This window comes from Cyrtonyx montezumae, unplaced genomic scaffold (assembly GCF_038088225.1).
Source record: "Cyrtonyx montezumae isolate F1298 unplaced genomic scaffold, pur_monq_1.0 scaffold_14, whole genome shotgun sequence".
NCBI lineage: Eukaryota > Metazoa > Chordata > Aves > Galliformes > Odontophoridae > Cyrtonyx > Cyrtonyx montezumae.
The window spans coordinates 13,713,324-13,733,586 of NW_027071870.1; the positions used below are offsets into that span (position 1 = coordinate 13,713,324).

The 20,263-nt window shown below is 35.9% G+C and overlaps 1 protein-coding gene across 3 annotated transcripts in view; it reads right to left on the minus strand.

Annotated features, from left to right (window-relative positions):
* Nucleotides 1–569: 569 nt before the first annotated feature.
* The window catches only part of PFKP (phosphofructokinase, platelet), a 38,920-nt gene continuing 19,226 nt past the window's right edge, over nucleotides 570–20,263 (minus strand). Inside the window, exons 10-23 of one of the 3 annotated variants that reach the window (XM_065731503.1) lie at nucleotides 19,853–19,978; nucleotides 18,829–18,893; nucleotides 18,229–18,298; nucleotides 16,095–16,241; nucleotides 15,417–15,487; nucleotides 14,893–14,980; nucleotides 13,839–13,991; nucleotides 8,285–8,437; nucleotides 5,075–5,239; nucleotides 4,251–4,312; nucleotides 3,219–3,330; nucleotides 2,293–2,392; nucleotides 1,600–1,705; nucleotides 570–1,103 (exon numbers count right to left, since the gene is read on the minus strand). In XM_065731503.1, coding sequence (XP_065587575.1) covers nucleotides 950–1,103; nucleotides 1,600–1,705; nucleotides 2,293–2,392; nucleotides 3,219–3,330; nucleotides 4,251–4,312; nucleotides 5,075–5,239; nucleotides 8,285–8,437; nucleotides 13,839–13,991; nucleotides 14,893–14,980; nucleotides 15,417–15,487; nucleotides 16,095–16,241; nucleotides 18,229–18,298; nucleotides 18,829–18,893; nucleotides 19,853–19,978 — 1,572 coding nt within the window. In that variant the 3' untranslated portion in view covers nucleotides 570–949. The remainder of the gene's footprint in view (nucleotides 1,104–1,599; nucleotides 1,706–2,292; nucleotides 2,393–3,218; nucleotides 3,331–4,250; nucleotides 4,313–5,074; nucleotides 5,240–8,284; nucleotides 8,438–13,838; nucleotides 13,992–14,892; nucleotides 14,981–15,416; nucleotides 15,488–16,094; nucleotides 16,242–18,228; nucleotides 18,299–18,828; nucleotides 18,894–19,852; nucleotides 19,979–20,263) is intronic. The other 2 variants (XM_065731502.1, XM_065731501.1) reach the window with 2 other exon arrangements.

Here is a 20,263-nt window from a genome sequence, read left to right on the forward strand (position 1 = left end):
TTGAGAGCAGGAATGATTTCTTCATTTTGTTCTTGTAGCAAAGACAGGCTTTAATATTTTATTCAGGACTCACTCCTTCCACCACGTATGGATGCTATATAAATTAAATATTTTTGTATCTGTAGGACTTCCGAGTTCTAAATGGCATTGGATTGAAAACATGTCTGCTATTGGATATATAAAGAACTGTGTCTCTTTTATACTGGTTTCATTCTTTATGTTAATTCCACCTTAACTGTCCCAGGTAGTCCCAGTGCATTCCACCTCACACCAAGCCAGGTTTATGGTGAAGGCAAACACAGTAAGCGAATAAATAGTGTATGTAAGAAAAGAAGTGTGAAAAAAGCCCACATTATGCTTTTCTGAATCTCTTTTTGTTCCTGAAAAGTTCTCTCAGTTGCCAACGCAGCAATGAAAGACAGTGGCACTGCAGTCCTATGTCTTGAGTAGGGAAGTTAAGAAGTCAGATGCTGTTTTCTTTTACTAAGGTCTATAAGAGGATTCTGCATGAAGCACCGTGTCCCACGCGTTAGAAGCAGCTGAGCACAGTCTGACACGTCACATTCATGATGTTTGCAACAGTACTTTATTTCACTTCAGATACAGTAAGCACATCCTGTAACTTATCACAAAGCTAGCCAGCTACGCTTATTTGTGGGTGTAAGGATTCTGGAACAAAGTGCAGTGGGGGTAACTTATTGAAGAGTAGTAAGTGCAACACTGCTCTATGCACTCTGTATCAGTAAGATGGTGCTTAGTTGTTTAGAGGCTAGGGTTTGTTTCAGACATAACACAAATCCAGGACAAAGCATCTGTGTGACGTGTGACTGTCATGTTTCACATAAAGTGCTGGTACAATAACTTAAATGTTACAAAACAAAGCTGTAACGATTCTAAAGCATTGTTACTCACAATGTGCATCTATCACAACAACCTAAAAACGATCTCTTTAGATGGCTCCAGTTTCTGCTTCCTTCGGGCTGTGCATGGCAACGTGCTCCAGCTGGCCTGAATCTGAAACATCGTAGCTGGTCTTGTATTTGGCCAGGATTTTCATCAGTGGCCGCAGCTTCAGCCACCACTGCTCCATGGGAATCCTATGTCTGTAAGTGGGGGACAGGAAAAAGAAAAGGAGTCATTACTCAGTACCAAGACAAACCACAGCTCCTTCATCAGTACTAACAATAATTAATAAATAATCTTTATGAACAGGAGCAAATGGGGACAGAACAGTAAAGAATGTACTAGATGGTGTATTTTGTATAGCAGCATCTAAGACACCCAAATGCTGCCCCACTTGAACTTTATCAGCAGTAAGCCAATTCCATGCATCACCACAAACAGTAATGAGAAAGGACTGCAGGCTCCCAGAATTAAATGTAATGAGATAAGTTAATAAAGTATAAGGAGGGTATGTAGAAAGTATTAAGGGAGGTGTTTGGAAAGTGAACAATCAAAGTGAATCACTGAATGTAAGTCAGAGACAAAAGCACAATAAAACAGTCAGCAAATGATGTGTGTTAGCTCCATGACAAAGATGTTATTTGATGTGGTGTAAGGAAGCCTGTTTTGATGTTTGCAATGGAAGAGTGTACATACACAAAGTCTGTTTCATTCTTCAGCTCAGCTACGGGTTGGAAAACAAGGTTGCGTCTACGCATTCCCAGCAAGCAGACAGAGTCATCCGTGTTGGCAAATACTTTCCCTAAAAAGAATGAAATAATTCAGCATCTTTTTTGTTCACACTTGTATGGAAGCAGGGAGCTTAGTTGCAATTACTGTATATTTAACAGAGTAGCAATTAGTATTTTAATAGGGTTAGGGGATCTTTTTAAGTTCGTCTTTGGTGATTAGCCACGAAAATAGTGTAATTAATAAACAATAAGACTGAATTTGAACATCCAGATTTAAATTGGATTTTAGTAAATAGTACTTTACAAAAATTCCCAAAGAAGACATATTACCTTCTTCTGTCTCCCATGTAGCCATCATGAAACAAAAAGGAAGAACAGATGTAACTATGTAGTCAGCAATTCCTTCATACATGATTAACTGCAATCACACTATCAGTTTTTAAAGGTAGTAAGAAAACAGCAGGAATATCGAGCAGGGAAGGGGAATCTTAGAGCAGAAACCACAGCGAGACATTACTGAACAGTAAGGACCTAAGACTTCCAGCACAGAAGCTGTTGGCTTTACAAACTAACACAGGTTCCTAAGCGTTTGTAGGAAAGCAGTCTGGTAACACTGATAGCCGGCAGTGGCAGCAGAGAGCCCCGAGCGTTCCCGCACCTTTCCGGTAGGTCTCTTTCAGTTTTTTGGAGATCCACTGCATGGCTTTCGCAGAAATCTTTGTGCCAAAGTTTCTGTCGAACGGTGAAGGTGCACCACCCTGTGTGAAAATTGAACAGAGTTAATTAGTATCCTTACATTTTTCATTTTACCTGTCACCTTTGCTAACAGCCTGCTCTACCTCTCACCTCTGCCTTCCCCATCTCAAACAAAAATGAAAATCCCACCGGAAATAGGCGGAAACATTTAACGTTTGTTACTCCTGCGTGGAATTCTCATGGGATCAATACTACTTCTCACGTAGATAAAGGGAGGGTGTTGTTTGCTCTGTGATCCTCGGCTCCCTCAGTGCTGATCACAAACCACCACCATGCTCTCACATGTTGGAGGGTAACCTGGTTTCAGCATTAAATAAAACACACGATTTAGAAACTCAGCTCTTCAGTATCGTGAGCTCACACAGACAAATAAGGAACTCAGGTTTGCCCACTGCCAGCAGTACAGCCAGATAAAGAGGGGGAAGGTACAGAGATGGTACGGAATAGCTGAACCTTGGCTTTTCCACCAGGATAATCCACCTGCACATAATTTCTTAACCAAATTTTATCTCCTTCAGAGTTCAAAGAAGATAGGTTACAGATGGGTAGAGAGGTATGTTCTAAAGATGTAATACAAGACAGCTGTAGGATCTATGAAAAATGTGTAATTTTATTAATATAGACAAAAATAAGAAACAATCATTTTTTATGGATCATAAAAAAGAAATTACACTAACATTTGATGTTAACAAACACCTCTGAGTTACCTACAAACAAAAATCTATTTTTCTTCAATCCTGAGTCAGATTAATTTGACATACTTGAATAGTGCGTGCTCTTTATGGATATAAAGTTGAGCACATCTGGAAATGTTAAGGTGAATGTTACCTGCTGCATGTGGCCCAGAACATTTTTTCGACAGTCAAACACTCCTTTTCCTTCTTCAGAATACAGCTGATAGATGAAGTCAGTTGTATAGTTCTCATTGCAGTTCTCATTTCTGTAACAGTTCAGGCCAAACACTGTTAGCAAATCAACTATTATTTGTAAAGACATTCCCAGTTTCTTGAAACCAGCAATCATCATCACTTGGATGCTTCCATGTTTCATGAATGTGTTATTTTACTACACCCACAATACTGACAGTCCAGCTGGATTTCATTACTGAATAACTTGGTGAGAAATACCTCTTTAATTCCAACAAATTAATTATGTGGATGGAAGATGCATAATCCAAGTAGTTACATAACTGTATATAATTTATAAAAGCATAGATAATGAATGACACCTGTCTGTTCATCATTGATACTGTAAATGTCAAGGGTTTCTTTTGTTGTTTTTTTGTTGTTTTTTTTTTTTATCTTGGTCACATTAACAGTAGAATCCATACAAGTATAGTGGTTTCCTTACACAATTTACTATAGCACTCAGTTTTCACCTCTTTGCTACTCAGCACACTGAAAATAGGTCTTATAGAAGAAAGAGAGTGAGAAGCTGTAGACTAGTTCAGGATTCCTATGAACGTATCATTTAAAAATACATTTAAAGGATTATGACTTTTCAAAAAGGTTTTTACCTTGTACAACCTAAGTACAGTTTTCATAGTAAAGGCTGTACCACGTATATGTACACATGTTGTAGCTTACACATTATGAAGAATCTGTAGTAAATGACAGAACAGGCTGAAAATAGTACAGAGCATCAGATCACAGAGCAAATATATTTACATAGAAAGAAGGAAGTTTTGGACTTCAGCTTCCAGACAGCTCCCAGAATTGCCTTCTGGAGCAACAGCTTCGCTAATTATCTCGTATTAAAGGAACAACCAAGGAATATGAACTTGGAGCATCTTCATGAGAGGCCGAACAGCTTTCACTGCACTGAAATCAGACTGCATCTATTGGAAGTACTTCTGCTTACCTCAGCACTAAACCACGCTGGATACTGGTTTTCATTTTTTCAGTCAAGTGTTCCACATTAGCCTAGGAACAACAAAGCTATTTTAAAAAGCCATGCAGAACCCTATAAAACAACTTTAATAAGGCTACACATTGTCTTATCCTGAGAACTTTAACTATGAAGGATTCCACATCAAGTATGTGCCAATTCAAATCAATTTTGGATTTCCAGGAAAACATACAGTGTGTGGCTATTCACCTTGGGGTACAAATAACTTCTTCCTCCACATCACAAATAACTTAATTTTAAATAGCTACATTAAGTTATGTTTCATATGCTATACACATACAGAAGTTGGATAAACTTAATACGCAAAAAGCGTACAGAAATTATCACAAATGATCAGATCCTGCAATAGAACCTGTATTCTACTGTGCATTCAGCTTTGTGTTTGTCCATGACAGCAGCTGGCACCAACCACCATAAAAGCCTCTTCACAGGTAAGTACCGTATCACCTTACCCCTGTGCAGCCCCATCCTAATCTGACATCTTTATTCTAATAACACCTCAAAAAACATTATCCATAATTTGATTATCAAAGTCAACATCAGTTTCATTATACATCACTTAAATTTCTGACTGTAGAGCATTCTGACGAGCGAGCTGAGGAAAAGGCATTTCTTTTTATCTCATCTTTCTTCTGAAACTACCCAGTTCTTTTCAGTTATGTCTTGAATTTCAATCAGAGGAATAAAATTGAAACAATTCCCCTAATAATGTTTAGTGGCCAATACAATCAGATAGTAAAAAAAAAAATAAGGAAAACATTTCTAACGCTGCATACCTGGAGCTCTCGAATGTCAAACTGTTCTTCAAAGATGTAAGCAGCATCAGCTCCTGCTGCAAGGGCTCCCATGTTGGCCAGGTACCCGCAATAACCGCCCATGGTCTCGATGATGAAGACGCGCCGTTTGGTGCCACTGGCTGACTGCTTGATGCGATCGCACGTCTACTCAAAGACAACGCATTACAAATTAAAAACTCAACTTTTATATTTTGGTGTGTGCCAAGCAACTCTGTGTCACACAGAGATAAAATAATTCATTAAAAAGTACACCGCATTCCAACATATCATAACCCATTTCAATATCAGTCACCAGATACGGTCATTTTTTATAAGCCATACGTAAGCAACATAGTCAGAATATTTTGTTAGTATCAAAACATTTGAGACTTTTTTTGTTTTACATTTGAGAAATGAGTTTGTCTTGTGCAAGGACATAACAGGCTGTGATAGCCTTATAACTGAGATACTAATAAATATAGGGGAGCTTTTTACACAACTTGTGTATTAGTAATAGCACTCTAGCTAACTACCACTTCCAGGAATGGAAGCATTCCTACAGCAACTGTTCAAAGTTATTTTGAAGTTGTTAGACAAAGATGCTTCCTTTCTGGAAGAGATTAAGTAATAAATGAATAGTTATACAGTAGTTGGTGATAAGAAAAATTGTGTAAATTGGATGCACTGTTCCTACATCGTGTCCGTTTGGTAAAAATAAGAAATGAAAGCACAGAATCATCACAGAATCCTTAGAGTTGGACGGGACCTTTAAAGTCACCTGGTCCAACTCCCTGCAATGAACAGGGACAGATCAGGTTGCCCAGAGCCTGATTCAGTCTGACTTTGAAATGCCAGGATGGGGCATCCACTACACCTCTGGAAAACCTGTTCCAGAACCTCACCATCCTCACTGTAAAATATTTCTTCCTTACATCGGACCTAAATCTAACCCTTTAAACTTGAAGCAATTTCCCCTTGTTCTACCACCACAGACCCTGCTAAAGAGTGTCCCCTTATTTCCTGTAGCTCCCCTTCAGATACTGAGAGGCTGCTATCAGGTCACCTCACAGCCTTCTCTCCTCCAGGCTGAACAGCCCCAGCTCTTTCAGAATGTCCCTGTAGGAGAGCACTTGGCAATTTAATCACTTTGAGACTTGAATTATGTGAATTTTTAAAAATCCTCATGCCTCAATGACGTTCTGAATGAGCAGTTACAGATCCTCTAACATTTGTGCTGTTTTCACTTTCATAGATTTTTACAACCAGATATCAAAATCAGATAATTAAAAGTAGGACTTGGAGCATAAATTTAGATTGAGAGCTGTATCAGGCTCAAAAATATACCAAACTGAACACATAACAAATACTGAAATTATATGTGAGGAAAAAAATTAATAATGTTAAACATACAATGACTAAAATCACTATGCATTCACCTAGGTTCAGTGACAAAAAGATGCATGTAATCTCATGTGTGTACTTTATTAAATATACATGCATGCATCACCCCCCATACACACACACACACACACACGCAGAATTCTCACAAATGCATTCAGAAGACAGACACATTCTGTTACCCTAAGCAGAAAGTACCTCTGTAAACTAAGAATTTTAGGCTGAACTTCACTGTTTTTTCAATACATTTTTCTTTTACCTGTCTTGGACTTGACAGTGTATACAATCACTTGGCTTTCCCATTCCAGATGTGGCTTTGTAAGAACTGTTGTAGAATGCTGGCATACAGAAATACTCAAATACCAAAATGGCACTGACGGATTTTAAAGAAATTCAGACAGTTACAAATAAGCTAAAGAGCTCTTGATTCACCCAGCAGCTTGACTCAAGTCTTGCAGGATGTGTTAAATCAGACTAGATCAAATATCTCAAGGCTTGGAAAGATATGTATCACTGTGTGTACAGATGTATTTATTGCTAGTGGTTGTCTTCTGCAATGTAGCAGCCATACATTTAGGTCCATCCATGTGCCTGCTGTAGACCATCTTTAAAAACTTTTCTAAGCAATACAGTATCAACCACCATCATGACAGTGGTAGCATTAGGTACTAAAACCACAAGTCAGTTCTTCCTGTGCCTCTCAAATCCCTGAATGTCTTCCAAGGTTTTTATGGATTTGCAGTACTGTGTCTTGTCACATTGTTGTCTCATGATATCCTACAGCACTGTCATGGTGAGACTTGAAATTTCTTACTTCCAGTGATTGTGATAAATAAAAAACAAAAACATAAAACCTGCTTTTACACTGAGCTTATATTTCTTGGTTTAGAAGAACTGCAAGTTAAGTATTGCACTTCCCACCAAATTGTAATGTATTCTGGTGCTGCATATTATAAAAGCTCCTGTAGGTAAATAGCTATGTGAATAAGTCAGTACCTGAGCAGGAATGCAAATCCACATTTCTGAAACCTCAGGATCTCTATTCAAACTTTCACGGTCAATTGCTTCCTAATTATTTACATGGATTGATAATGGGAGTTCTAATAAAACTCAGAGCTATTCACAGGTTTACTCGCATCAGTTATCATCTCACATCCCTTTTCTGTTGTTTCAGCAGACTTTATGAAATATAAAGAATTAAAGAGTCCATACAGCAGTTGTACCCAAGAGGAAAAGCAGACTGTTCTGACCAAAATGGAAAGCTTCACTCATAGCAAAATCTGTCCACAAATCAGCATCAGTGACAGACTTAACCACTTGTGCCATCCTTACATTTCCCATGCACTTAACATAACTGTTAGCCCTTAGGTGGTCCATAGGATTATTCAGGTGTTTACCACTAACTCTGCATTTAAAATGCTCTGTTACACTAAGCTCGCTCATTGGCCCATGCAACAGAAGTGGGGTTTATCAACAACACCGTCTTTCATCTTTCAGCTAGATAATACTGAGGAGCACTTCAGTTAAATAAAATATAATGAAATTTTAGAAAAGTAAAATCTTATTTTCAGAAAAAAAACAAAAAACAAGAAAAAACCTTTAACCACTAATGCAGTAGACTTGGATAACAAAACAGAACCCTCAAAGGATAAACACCAATTATAATTATTTTAGCAGTCTTGGAAAAAAACCTCTAAAACATAAGAATGACAGTGGCTGAATTATTTTAGAACACCAGACATTTAAAGGTCTTTAAGTATCCTGAACTTATGCATTTTATCATCTTAACTTTTAAAAGATAGGTAGTCTTACCTCCACAATAGCATTCAAGGCAGTGTCAGCACCAATGCTAAAGTCTGTGCCTGGCACATTGTTGCTAATAGTAGCAGGCAACACACAGATAGGAACACAAAACTCCTCAAAGCAGGAACGCGCCTCATGTAGCTGCAGACAACTTTCATAGGCCTGAAGCAGTGGTACAAGTATGAGTGATACATTCCTTGTCACTGGATTACTGTGCTAATGACTCTTTGCGTGTGATGGTAAATTTGGCTGCCCACTGGCCCAAAAACAACTGGTGGGATTATTGGGGGTGCATCCTGGACATACCACAACAGTGCACTGGGGTTGCATTGGCACAATGCTCTTTGAAGAAATGCAGGTTAGTGCAGGTTAATACAGAGTGAATATGAAGTGTGCACAGCATTAAAGGTCTGAAGCAACTTAGCAGAAAAAGGCAGCATAGAAGTACACTGGAAATCTCTACAAAAAGACACTTAAAGAACAGTTTGAAACATGTTAAGTTCAGAAAGTTAACTAGAAGAACACCTGCAGTTTGAAGGAAATACTTAAAAGTAGAGCTTTTTTTTTTTAAACACTATCTTATCCTATCTAGTCAAGACACACACATCCATTTCTACTGAGAAGAAAAAAATTCCTACACTTTTCAAGATTATATCAATACACACATCTGCTTCGAGGGACACAGACTGGACAGACGTCCAGAAAAATCCAAGAACACGTGCACATGGATGATTTAAAGCTTACAGGTATATTTCAAAGATTCTTTGTAGAAGCAGCTGTATGTTCTTGGGAGGATTCCAAACACTACAAAATAAATTAGCATCTGAAAAGGACTAGGTGTTCCTAATAGTGATCAAAATACTTGAACTTACAAACAGCTTGAAGTAAACACTTTAAGTTACATTAATCCAATTCTATCTAATCCCAACTAATTCAGTGTTTCTTTAGATGCGTGGCAATTTTTCAAACTGCCTATGTAATGACTCTCAACAAGAAAGCCTAATTACATAGTACGTTTCCACTTGGTTAATGTCTTTCTCCCAAAAAAGAATGATGTTCACAGAAGTCTCATCCAGTCATTTGCTCAAATCAGTTCAGAAAAGCAAATCAAATTATTAGGACATTATCTCCACAAATATCTACTTAGCTGCCAATTTAAGCAATAACTTGGAAGAAAGTGATGGGGAAAAGATTCACCCATGAGAGCTCTGCTTGCAGACTCCTTTCTCCAGACAAATTTCACACGGTGACAAGATAGTACATATGACAGTACACGAATGAAGTGAAAATTGAGTTTCTAAAATTGATGCCAACTTTAGGTATATTTTGGAACTGCAACTTTCAACTAAGTTCAGTGCACTTCTAGTATGATGACTGTAATAATCTAAAAGAGCTGCTAAAAATCTTGCTAATTCAGATACGTAGCTCTGACTCTGAGAAGCAGCATGGATTTTCCTTGAGCAAATGAGACTTCACTGAGAGTATTTCTCTATGTAGAAATTGCCTAGCTCTGTTCAGCCAATTGGAACTTTGGAGTCGGATGAAATAAAATGGTGGTAAAACCATAGGGCTTTCTGAAGAAATAGAAGAAAACACCGATAAGTTTCTCCAAAAAGTTTTATAATGAGACTTTTGGGAAACTGAGTGGAAGGAAAACTTAGAGCAGTAACTAACACAACTGGTTAGTTATGATATGTTAAGATATGTTTTACTTGCATTAAATACTGCCATTTCATTTGATGCAAGTGATTTTAGCAAACATATCCAAAGATTGCACCTCCACCAAGCACAAGCATCAGATGATTGTGTCTTAGCACTGCTGCAGAAAATATGAAAATACTTCCCCCCCAAAAAGAAAAATTGGTTAACAATTATATAATGTAAGTAATTGTTGGTTTTAATATTAGCTTTACAATTCCTTTCTTTTATTTTCATATGAGGACTACAGAAGATCACAGAGGGATAATTATACTGTGTTAATAATATGGTTTATTTTTGCATACTTTTTTATTACTTTCTTATTACTTAGAAGGGTACAGGCAGAATCAAAGATGCCTTATAAAAATACACGTAGTGAGACTGTGGCTTGTTTAATTTATGCTGAGCTAATGCAAAAGGTCATTAAAAGGGCTGGATTTACTGACAGATCTCCACAGCCACATTGCTAGGACTGACTGAAATTTAATGGGATGGTTAGTTTCAACAGTTAAATTTCAGCCAGTTCAGCCACCTGATTCAGATTAATTCAGTCACAGATGCTATTATCAACATTGTGAATAATTTCCAGAATACAGGAAAGCAGCCAATCCTTCTCAAGAAAACTGCAAAAAGATTGCATTAAGATCACTTAACAAGCTTTCATGATTCCTCAGTGAAGGGTCTTCTTGAAGCTGCTCCTTTTCTCACAACCAGTTGATCAGCCTGTACTCTCTTCCCTTTGAATTCAATTAAAGGCAGACTGTCATTTCTCTGAGCATAGCAGACTTTTAGACTCTTCTGTTTTTAGGTTTCTATGTCCTCCATCTCTAGTTCATCAGTTCTACATGCCCTAAATCAAATGCATAGTCTACCAGTCCATACACTGGCTTGGTTTATTCCTCTTTCCATCAGTGTCCACTAGCCCATCAGCAGGGTTTCTTTTCAAACTATATTTTCATCTTCTCCATGTTTTTCCCATGTTCTGTAGCTGAAAAAATTAACTTTGTATTTATTCTACGTACAGAGTAGATTTCTACGTATTAGTTTCACCCACAGCATTTACAAATAATCTCTCTTTTATATGGATATTAAATAACCCAGCAATACATCGCCTTCATATTTGTGTGGAAATAATGGAACACTTCTTTCTTGTTGCATTCCAGAAGACTGCTATCAGAAATAATGCTCTATTCATTTCATTGAATTACTAGTATGAACATACATATTTTTATTCAAATAACTACCTTCTTGCTGACAAAACTCCAAATTCACGTTCTTATCCTGCAATTCTAAACAATTTATTACGTCTACCTAGATACAAAAGCCTTAAGAAAAACCTACTCACATACAAAAACCTCCAGGTTTCTCCAGCTATTTGATACTGTTGAGTTTTCACTGACAATTTTTCTCACTCATCTTCTTAAACTAACGAGAAAATAGAATACACAAGAAAATTTTAAATGATGTTCAAAAGAACTCACGTTCTACTACTCAACTGATTAAAAGCCTACATTTTAAAATACAAATGGAAGGAGAAAAATCACGAATCAAAGAATCTGTCACAGCTGTTGAGAAAAGTACCATCCACTATCCATGAGTTAGGACAAGTCTTGGTCTCACCTAATCACCTTATTCAGAAGATCTAAATAATTATTTACACATTATATGCTACCTTTGCTAAATCCACCTAGAAATAAACAGTTAATGCCAAACTTACATGTAAGTCAATGAGGGGTTGATCTGGGCTTTGTTAGACTGCTTTCCCTTGTAATTTTCAAGCAACCTAATACTGACAAATGACTACTAATACCAAATTCTAACACGGCCTCATTACCCAGCAAAGAAGAATGTACTTACCTTACAGAAAGTTGTCAATAAAGCAGAAATACAAGTAGTATCACAGGAAAACTAAGTATGATAACATTTAGGTGTGCTAATCTGAAACCTAAGAAATGCTAATCTGAAGGCACTATACTGTGACACATTTGTTCATCTAACAGTGAGTAACTACTGAGCCTAATTTGAACATGTAACAGAAGAAAAAAAGGAAACACTTTTCATTATCTGTTCAGAGGATCACACTGAAACAATTAGAGGAGGCAACTGAAAAGATACTAAGCAGAGTTCTTTTTCCAACATGAAAGTCTTCTTGACAAGAAAAGAACAAACTTAATTCTCTATTGGCTTGAATCTAAATCCTGAGAAGTCATTACATTTCATATTTATCTCAGAGAAAATTCTAGGCAAAATAAAAAGAGCAAGACAAAAGCTATCAATCTGTTCTTTCTGATTAATAAGTTTTCAACTACTGCATTGAAAATATGGAAATAATGACAGTTTATTATCTAATGAAGTCATATGATATCTAGGAATCCAAGTATAAAGCAAAACACAACAAGAGCATGGAGAAAGGAAGAAAGATCCTGCTCTACAGGAAATAACCTATAAAAAGAAAGCAGTTAAGTAAACACACAGATTATGGAGGAAGAAAGAGAAAAGTAGGTGTCATGCACAGTCACTTTACTCACCACAATCATTTTGGAGATATTTTTATTTACCAGAACTGGAAAAAAGTCAACCTTTGTAACCTAAGTTGTCTATCAAAGCTACATTCGAAGCAAATTTTGCTTAGCTTGTAGTCTTGTTCAAGGCAATAAGTTGACAAACTGAAATCTGTTCAGGGTTTATTTTGCTGAATATAAAAATATTTATGTTGTTACAGTAAATGAAAACAATAGGAGCAAATTATGTAAGTGCTCTCAAGGCTGATGGCATTTGAGGAATCCTTGAAATTTCTCAAGGTAATACAGTGATTAAATTTTGCATACACAGTTAAGTGGTAGAAGAACTGGCAGTTCAGTTTCAAAATGAATCTGAGATGTGTCCCTACATAAGCTGAACATCACGTTCCTTATTTTTAACATTGGAAAATGTAGCTCAGTATGTATAATAAGTGAAAAAGTCACAAAGAAGAAAAATAATTACTTTGTGAGTAAAAATGTAAATTCTATTTTTAAGAGGAATGCTTTATTAAGACTTCCTGCGCATTCAACAAACTATGGACAATCTGCAAATGTATCTGTGATGCATATGCATCTACACATAATATTGAAAAGACATAAAACTGAAACATTCCCATTGTCGCTGCATGGACAAAATTATGTCATTATATAGAAGCAAAACTGCTTTTCTTAGCAAAAGTACAATAAATTAATGCTTCTGAAGTGATTCAGGTGAACTGTAAATGTGCTCATAACTGTAAATGTAAACATCCTTTATGTGGTTATTTGACAATTCTCATTCTATCCAATTGAGTTCAGTTTTAACTGATGCGTTTTGCATTTACATTACTGCATTTTTTTATTAAATACATCACAGTGTATCTCAGCTGTTTGTTATACTGATTTGTTTTATTATTAGAGTACACATAGTTGCTATTACTACAGAAGTATTTCATATATAAGGATTCATTTCTGAACAGAATAAGCTTCACTTGGGACCTGTAACTGCTGGTTGTAAAGAAATCTTATATGTAATAGGGATTTATTCCTCTACAGTGTATCAAATGATAAATTCCAAGCTTTAGAATTTTTTAGTCCTGTATACAATGTATGTATACTTGTATACGTAATCCTATTTTACAGTTTAGGAATTCAAAGGTCACTGTAGTTTCAGAACAAATTTTGATATCAGAAAACTAGCCTTCCAAATAAGTACCATAGACATGGCTATATCAAGTAACTACAGCATTTCCCAGATTAGATTTCCAAAGTTCTGGTCTATAAAAATATCCAACTCTAGCCAATTTAGTCAGTTTTAACCAGAACTGCTTTGTTAGTAAGCGCATACACCAGAATAGACTTACATCAGTTATAGTGTTCAGAGCAGTATCTGCACCAATGCTGAAATCTGAACCCGGTACATTGTTGGATACTGTTGCAGGAACCATAACCATTGGAACACAGAATTCATCATATTTCTCTCGGGCAGCTGACAATTCCAAAAGTCCGAGGTATGCCTGTTGGGCACAGGCATTGGGTGAAAATCAGGATGAATACAGTAAGGGCAAGGTATAGACTGAGAAAATGGAATGGGCCACAGGGGGAGCCATTTCTACCACAACACACTTCAGCAAGTCAGAACAGTAAGGATCCACTAAAATATGATACACACACAAAGGGTTAAAAACAGGCTCACATTTGAAAATAATCAACAAACAGAACACTCAAAAATCTATATGATTTTGACGTAATGAAGTTGTTTTGTACAACAAAAACACTGCATAATAGATAGTTCCCCAATCTTCAGGTACTCCTCACTTGAAATCTTACTGTATCAGCATCCAACAGTGGGAAAAAAATTATAATAATGGATGATTCATACCTTAGGAAGAAGCATTTAAGCATATTCTTCTCTAAAAACAATTGACTAATAAATACACTGCTGAAATAAGACCACTCCTAATGGTAAAATGTGATGAACATGAAATAAAGGGGGGAAGGAGGGGAAAACGTATCTTAAAACTAGATTTTGAAATGTATTACCATAAGAAGAATATCTTAAGAAAAAGTCCATAGTACAATACCTACTACTCAATAACTCTGAGTAGTGTTTTAAGTACTGATACAGTACAGATGTAAAATTGCTTTTTGTTGCTATTTTTAAAAGAAAAATAGCATAATTCCATATCACCTTATTTATACATTTAGCATATCTTGTTTTGCAGTTTCCAGTCATTGTCTTAAATGTCAGCTTCCCACAAAGATTAGTGACACTAAAATTTCTGATCCTAAACATTATTGAAGTTGTATATAAAATAAGTAATAAACAAATTCTCTTTACATGAAGATTGGGTGAATTTTTTTTGTGTGTGTCAGGAAATGTATTCTACTTATGTCTAAATTGAATCTTCAGTGTACCTCAAATCCACCAATAACCATAAGAGCGTTAATGTTGTTAGTGCGCATCTGGTCAGCAATCTTCTCCAAATACTTTGCAGGAAGAGTACTGAAAATTATTAAATCAAAAGAAAAAATAAAAACACTTCACAAACACTGCAGCAATAAGAACTGGTTATTAAGCAGTAACTTCCAGCAGAAATAAAATATTTTTCATTTTACATATCTATCCAGCAAATACTTCTTTCCTGACTTGCTGATGGTAAGAAACCATGTTCAGGAATCATGAGGAAAATACAGGTTGTTAATCCTTCTAAGAGTTAAGTACCTCAAATTTTTTCAGGTGAGGTCCCAACTCCCATTTTCATTCTCTTTTCTGATTCTCTTTACTGGTACAGTACTATCAGGATGCCAAAATTTGAATTTAAAATTTAAAAAATCATTATCTTTCTAAAAATGAAAGATTTAAAACACTCAGTGAAAGGAAAAAAAGCATTCAGTTATACATTCATTACACACAGGAACTGGAAAAATATTGACATTACCGTTTGGTACCAAGAATGGATCCTCCTTGACCAGTCCAGCCTCCAACATCTCCCCAGCTGATTTCCTTGATCTTTAATTTAAAGCAAAAAAGGAGATTAAGTTAAGTGATTATCCAGTTACTTCTGGAATGCTACGAACAATGTGCACTAAATGTAAAGCTGCTGAACGAAGTTGTTGGGCACTTTCACAGCATCAAAAATGAAACTGGCAAAAATAGAAAAAAATCGAGCTGTTAACTTCTCTTTATTTCTTACCAGTCTCATCCCATTTTATTCGTTCTCTCTTTCTCCAGATCATGACAATCCCTGCCTCATTTCATATGACCCTATTTTCACATTCTCTTTCAATGAACACGAAACACATGCTTCTAAAGCTAGCTTGCTTATACTAGTTTTGGGAATATACAGCTCCAGCTAGGCATTAAAAAAAAACCAACAAAAAAAAACCCACTGAACTAATTACATGGCTCTGTAGCAAGTGAATATTAGTACTTAATATAAACGAATCTATGGGCTCAAACAGATGTGGAACAGAGATAAAAATCTGTGTTTTAGGAATTCATGAAATAAAATAACTTCAAGAATCGCCTCTCAGGAGAGTGCCACAGAAGACATCTTCCAAGAACATGACCAAGATGATAGAATGGGAAGAGTTGCGCAATACAATACTATACTGACCTTCCCTCTAGCAAAACCTTCAAATCCATCAATGACAGCAAACATTTTATGGCCTTCAGTTATGCCAACTCTCACTGCAGCCCTCACTGCAGCATTCATTCCAGCTGCAGGTGCACCAACATTTAGGACTGCCACATTAAAATTGGTCTGCAAGAGAAAAACAATGATTTTTTTGTAAGGACTTTTATTTCTACACCATGTTCATTCTATTTTTCCCATCATACACAGATGTTAAATGTTGGAATGTATGAAAGAAAACTGCAAAACAAAAAACCATGGAAAATGTGAAGTCAGCAAGAACGTATATAAACCTATTCCCACCATTTGTGACAATCTTATATGGTGTTGTGCATTTTCATTTGATTGGCAATTCAGATTTCTATAACCTGGCTCAGCTAAAAACAAAATTGCCTAAGCTGTACAACCACTTTCAAATTATTTACTCAAGTTTTGCAATATACAACTAGAATATCTCAGAAAAGAATAAGAACTGATTTTGTTCACTCCAGCACTGTAACAGTTAGGCACATGTACTCAGTGGAGATGCACAGTGGCAACTTTTAAATTAAAAATACCAGCCTGACTTTTAGAGAAGCTAGAGGAATAGCAGGAAATAGGATTGTTCAGAATCTTGATGTACCACCAGAAATTTTCAGATGAACATTAGATTTTAAAGCATTTCTTACTGATTCAGAATTGATTGTTTATATATAGTGTCATCCACTCCTGCAAGTTTTATAGGTGTTGCATGTAAATGTCTTTCCCATCCAAACAGAAAAGTATGATATATCAAGTACACATTTTTAACTTAGAACACAGATAATCTAAGAGAGAAGGTTCTGCTTAAAAACAAAAGTAGTATTTTGCTACATAATGTACATTTGAACTGTGAAATGTGAAATGCCATACTTCAGTACATGAAGCATTACTTGAACTATAAAACATTACTAGATAAATCACAGACCACTGTCTTTGATTAAGAAAAGGTCAGACAATATGAATCACTGAAACCCAAAATGAATTACATTTTTATCATGTGCAAATAAACATCCATTTAAATCAGAGGAAGGCACTGTAGTTTATATACTCTGCTTTATACTTACAACTTCAAAATTTATACTGAGAGCAAAATATAAATAAGGAATTAGAACTTGACATGCCTGACCTTTCAGGAAACATGCTTAGCAAAATGAAACAAAACAGAATAATAACAAACTATACAAAAAGAAAAAAGCACAAGATTTGACAGTCTGAGCTTATATACTGAAATTTATCATGCTTTACACCAATTCAATGATTTCATTTTTTTTTATAATTATTAATATGACAAAATTTTAACAATTTAGTACTGGAGAAGATCTAGAAGTTACTTGCTTTACGCTGGAAGATGGGAATAAAAAACAAAAACAAACACCAAACAATAAACACAGCAGCTGTTAAACAACAATTAGTCAAACAAAGAAATAAAAGGATGTATGCTCTTTTCTTTGTTTTGTTCAAACTTTAATACAATCAAACGACTGTAAAAAAAGGCAAAGGAAGCATACGAGTAAAATATTTGGACACAGTAACACAGCTGAAGGAAAGCATCCAGTAGGATCTAGTGATCTAATCAGCTAAGCCTTTTTCTCAACAGTTTATCTGCTTTTTAATTCCCCTCCAACAGATTTGGATGGTGCAGTCAAATCCAAGTACTCATTATTTATTCCAAATGACCTGCAACTCCTTCTAGGGTCGTCCATCATAAAAGGATATGGCAAAACAAAACAGACTCTTGCTCATCACTGGCAGAAATGCATAGCTAATAGCAGTGAATATAATGAAAAACAGAGTTCCATAGCAGAGAATCTGTTCTACCAAATAGTGCATATTGTGCTGTACTGTTACCGTGTTACTTATTGAAATAAATAGGAGGCATTATTTTTGGAGAGATTTATGTCCCCCCTATAAAAAAATTATTATAATTAAATTTTTGTTGCAAGCATTTCTCTGTCATTATAATATTTAACTAATTTTATAAAATACCCTACATAACAGATTTGAAGAGAGTACTAAGGAGGGTGAGAGAAAAAAGGCTGATTTGTTAAAAAACCCCAACGGCAGACAGGCATTGTACATATTAAAAACACCTCACCTTTGGAAGCTCAGCATCTGGCTTTTTGTGTGACAGTAATTTGTAGGTGTTAAGGTTGTTTTCAAAGCTCCTAAATAACGAATTGAGAAAATAAACATTACAAAGTTTTTGAATACATACCTATTTTCAAGGAAATAGTTAACTTCTGCCTAAGCTATTCGAAAGTATCTTAACTTACAGAATGTGTTTTTAAGATAGTAAATCCTATGTATAATATATATTTATTTACTAATGTGTAAGTATATATACTGTAGGAAAACTAACAGCTGTTTACAAATACATTTATCAAACAGGTTTGGTTTCAAAACCCTGGATAAACAAGCATATTTTCAATCAGCTAGCTCAAACATGACAGCAGCTCTTTTTTCTCTAACTAGTTATCTTAGTCATCAGAACTATTGTTTTCTTTGTTTTGCGTGGTGTTTTTTTGTTTGTTTTAAATACAGATAAGAGTTTCAATTGCTTTAAGCAATTCTTCCTTTGTCTTCTAAATAAACAAAAATAGATTAAAATTAATTTATTTAAAATAAAAAATGCCAGCAAAAATGCAGAAAAATGCAGCATTTTCTAGAGCAAATAAACCGATATGAGCAGCAATACCTCCCACGAAGCCTCACAGCTTCAACAAATCTTCCTTCATCCATGGCTTTCTGTACTTCTTGAGTCTTTAAAAAACAATTATTGAACACATTTGAGTAACAGAAAAACTTATTCATCTAATATTTCTGTAAACAGACATTCTAAAATAATTTTCTAAAGGGAAAAAATGAAAATTTGATATTCCAAACATAAAATAACAAAGCTACAGGCTTGGGGTAGAATGGATGGAAAGCTGCATGTAAGAAAAGGATCTGGGGGTGCTGGTCGACCCTTTGTGGAACATGAGCCAGTAGTGTGCCCAGGTGGCCAACACCATCCTCGTGTACCCAGCAGGACCAGGGAGACCATCATCCCTCTGTACTTAGCTCTGGTAGGGCAGTACCTTGAGTACTGTATTCAGCTGTGGGTTCATGACAACACAAAAAACACTGAGGCTCTGGAGAAGTCTGGTAAAGAGGAGGCTCAAGGGAGACACTATTGCTCTCTACAACTCCCTGACAGGAGGTTGCAGCAAGGTGAGGTTCAGCCTCTTCTCTCCGATTAATAGTGATTATCGCTATTGGTGGTAGGTGGACTGTTGGACTAGATGATCTTAGAGGTCTTTTCCAACCTTAATGATTCTATGACCTTATCGTAAATCTCAGTGAACAGGAGGAGAACAAAATACAGACACCTGATGAATCCGTGGAGAAACAAGCATATTAATTTTGCATTTTCTTTCCTCAGTTTAAACTGAGGTAGCACTGCACAACTTTGGTTGAGAAATTAGAACAATGTGTAACATGTATAAATGGATGTAAGAATTCATCAGATGCTTCCACTATATGCAAAAAATATTAACTATTTGCAAGCTACCAATAAAGAAATAACAGAACACACATGGTGTTCATTATTCCAAAACACAAGTTAAGTGTTGCATACATTCCCATCAGCATTTTAACTACAACAGACCATTGATTAGAGTACACAGTGCTCTCTTATAGTTAATGAATAACAGTAAAACATCTTTTTGCCAGAAACTCACCATCTGCACACACTCCATCAAAGGCAGACGGACAGCCTGGTTTCCAGACAGGGACACAACACAGGCAGGAGTATCTGGAGTAGCTTCTAAAAGTGCAAGCACAGCTTCCACACCCATTCGGCTTGCCTGAAAATAGAAAATGTTCTAGTGTTCAAGTAAACACTTAAAAGCAAAAGCCTTCCAACCACAGAACTGTTCAAGATTTATCAAGTTAAAACAAAATCAAAGTTAAAACAAAATATATTTTTTCATGTAAAGTTGCAGAAGCCTAATACCACATCGGATTATAAAACATGCATGATCATCCTTGCAGCTTTGTTTCTGAGCCCTACAGCAGAATTTATTTTTTTAAACACAATGCTCTTCACCATTCTAAATTTGAGATTTTCAGACAGTTAATTTGAGACATCC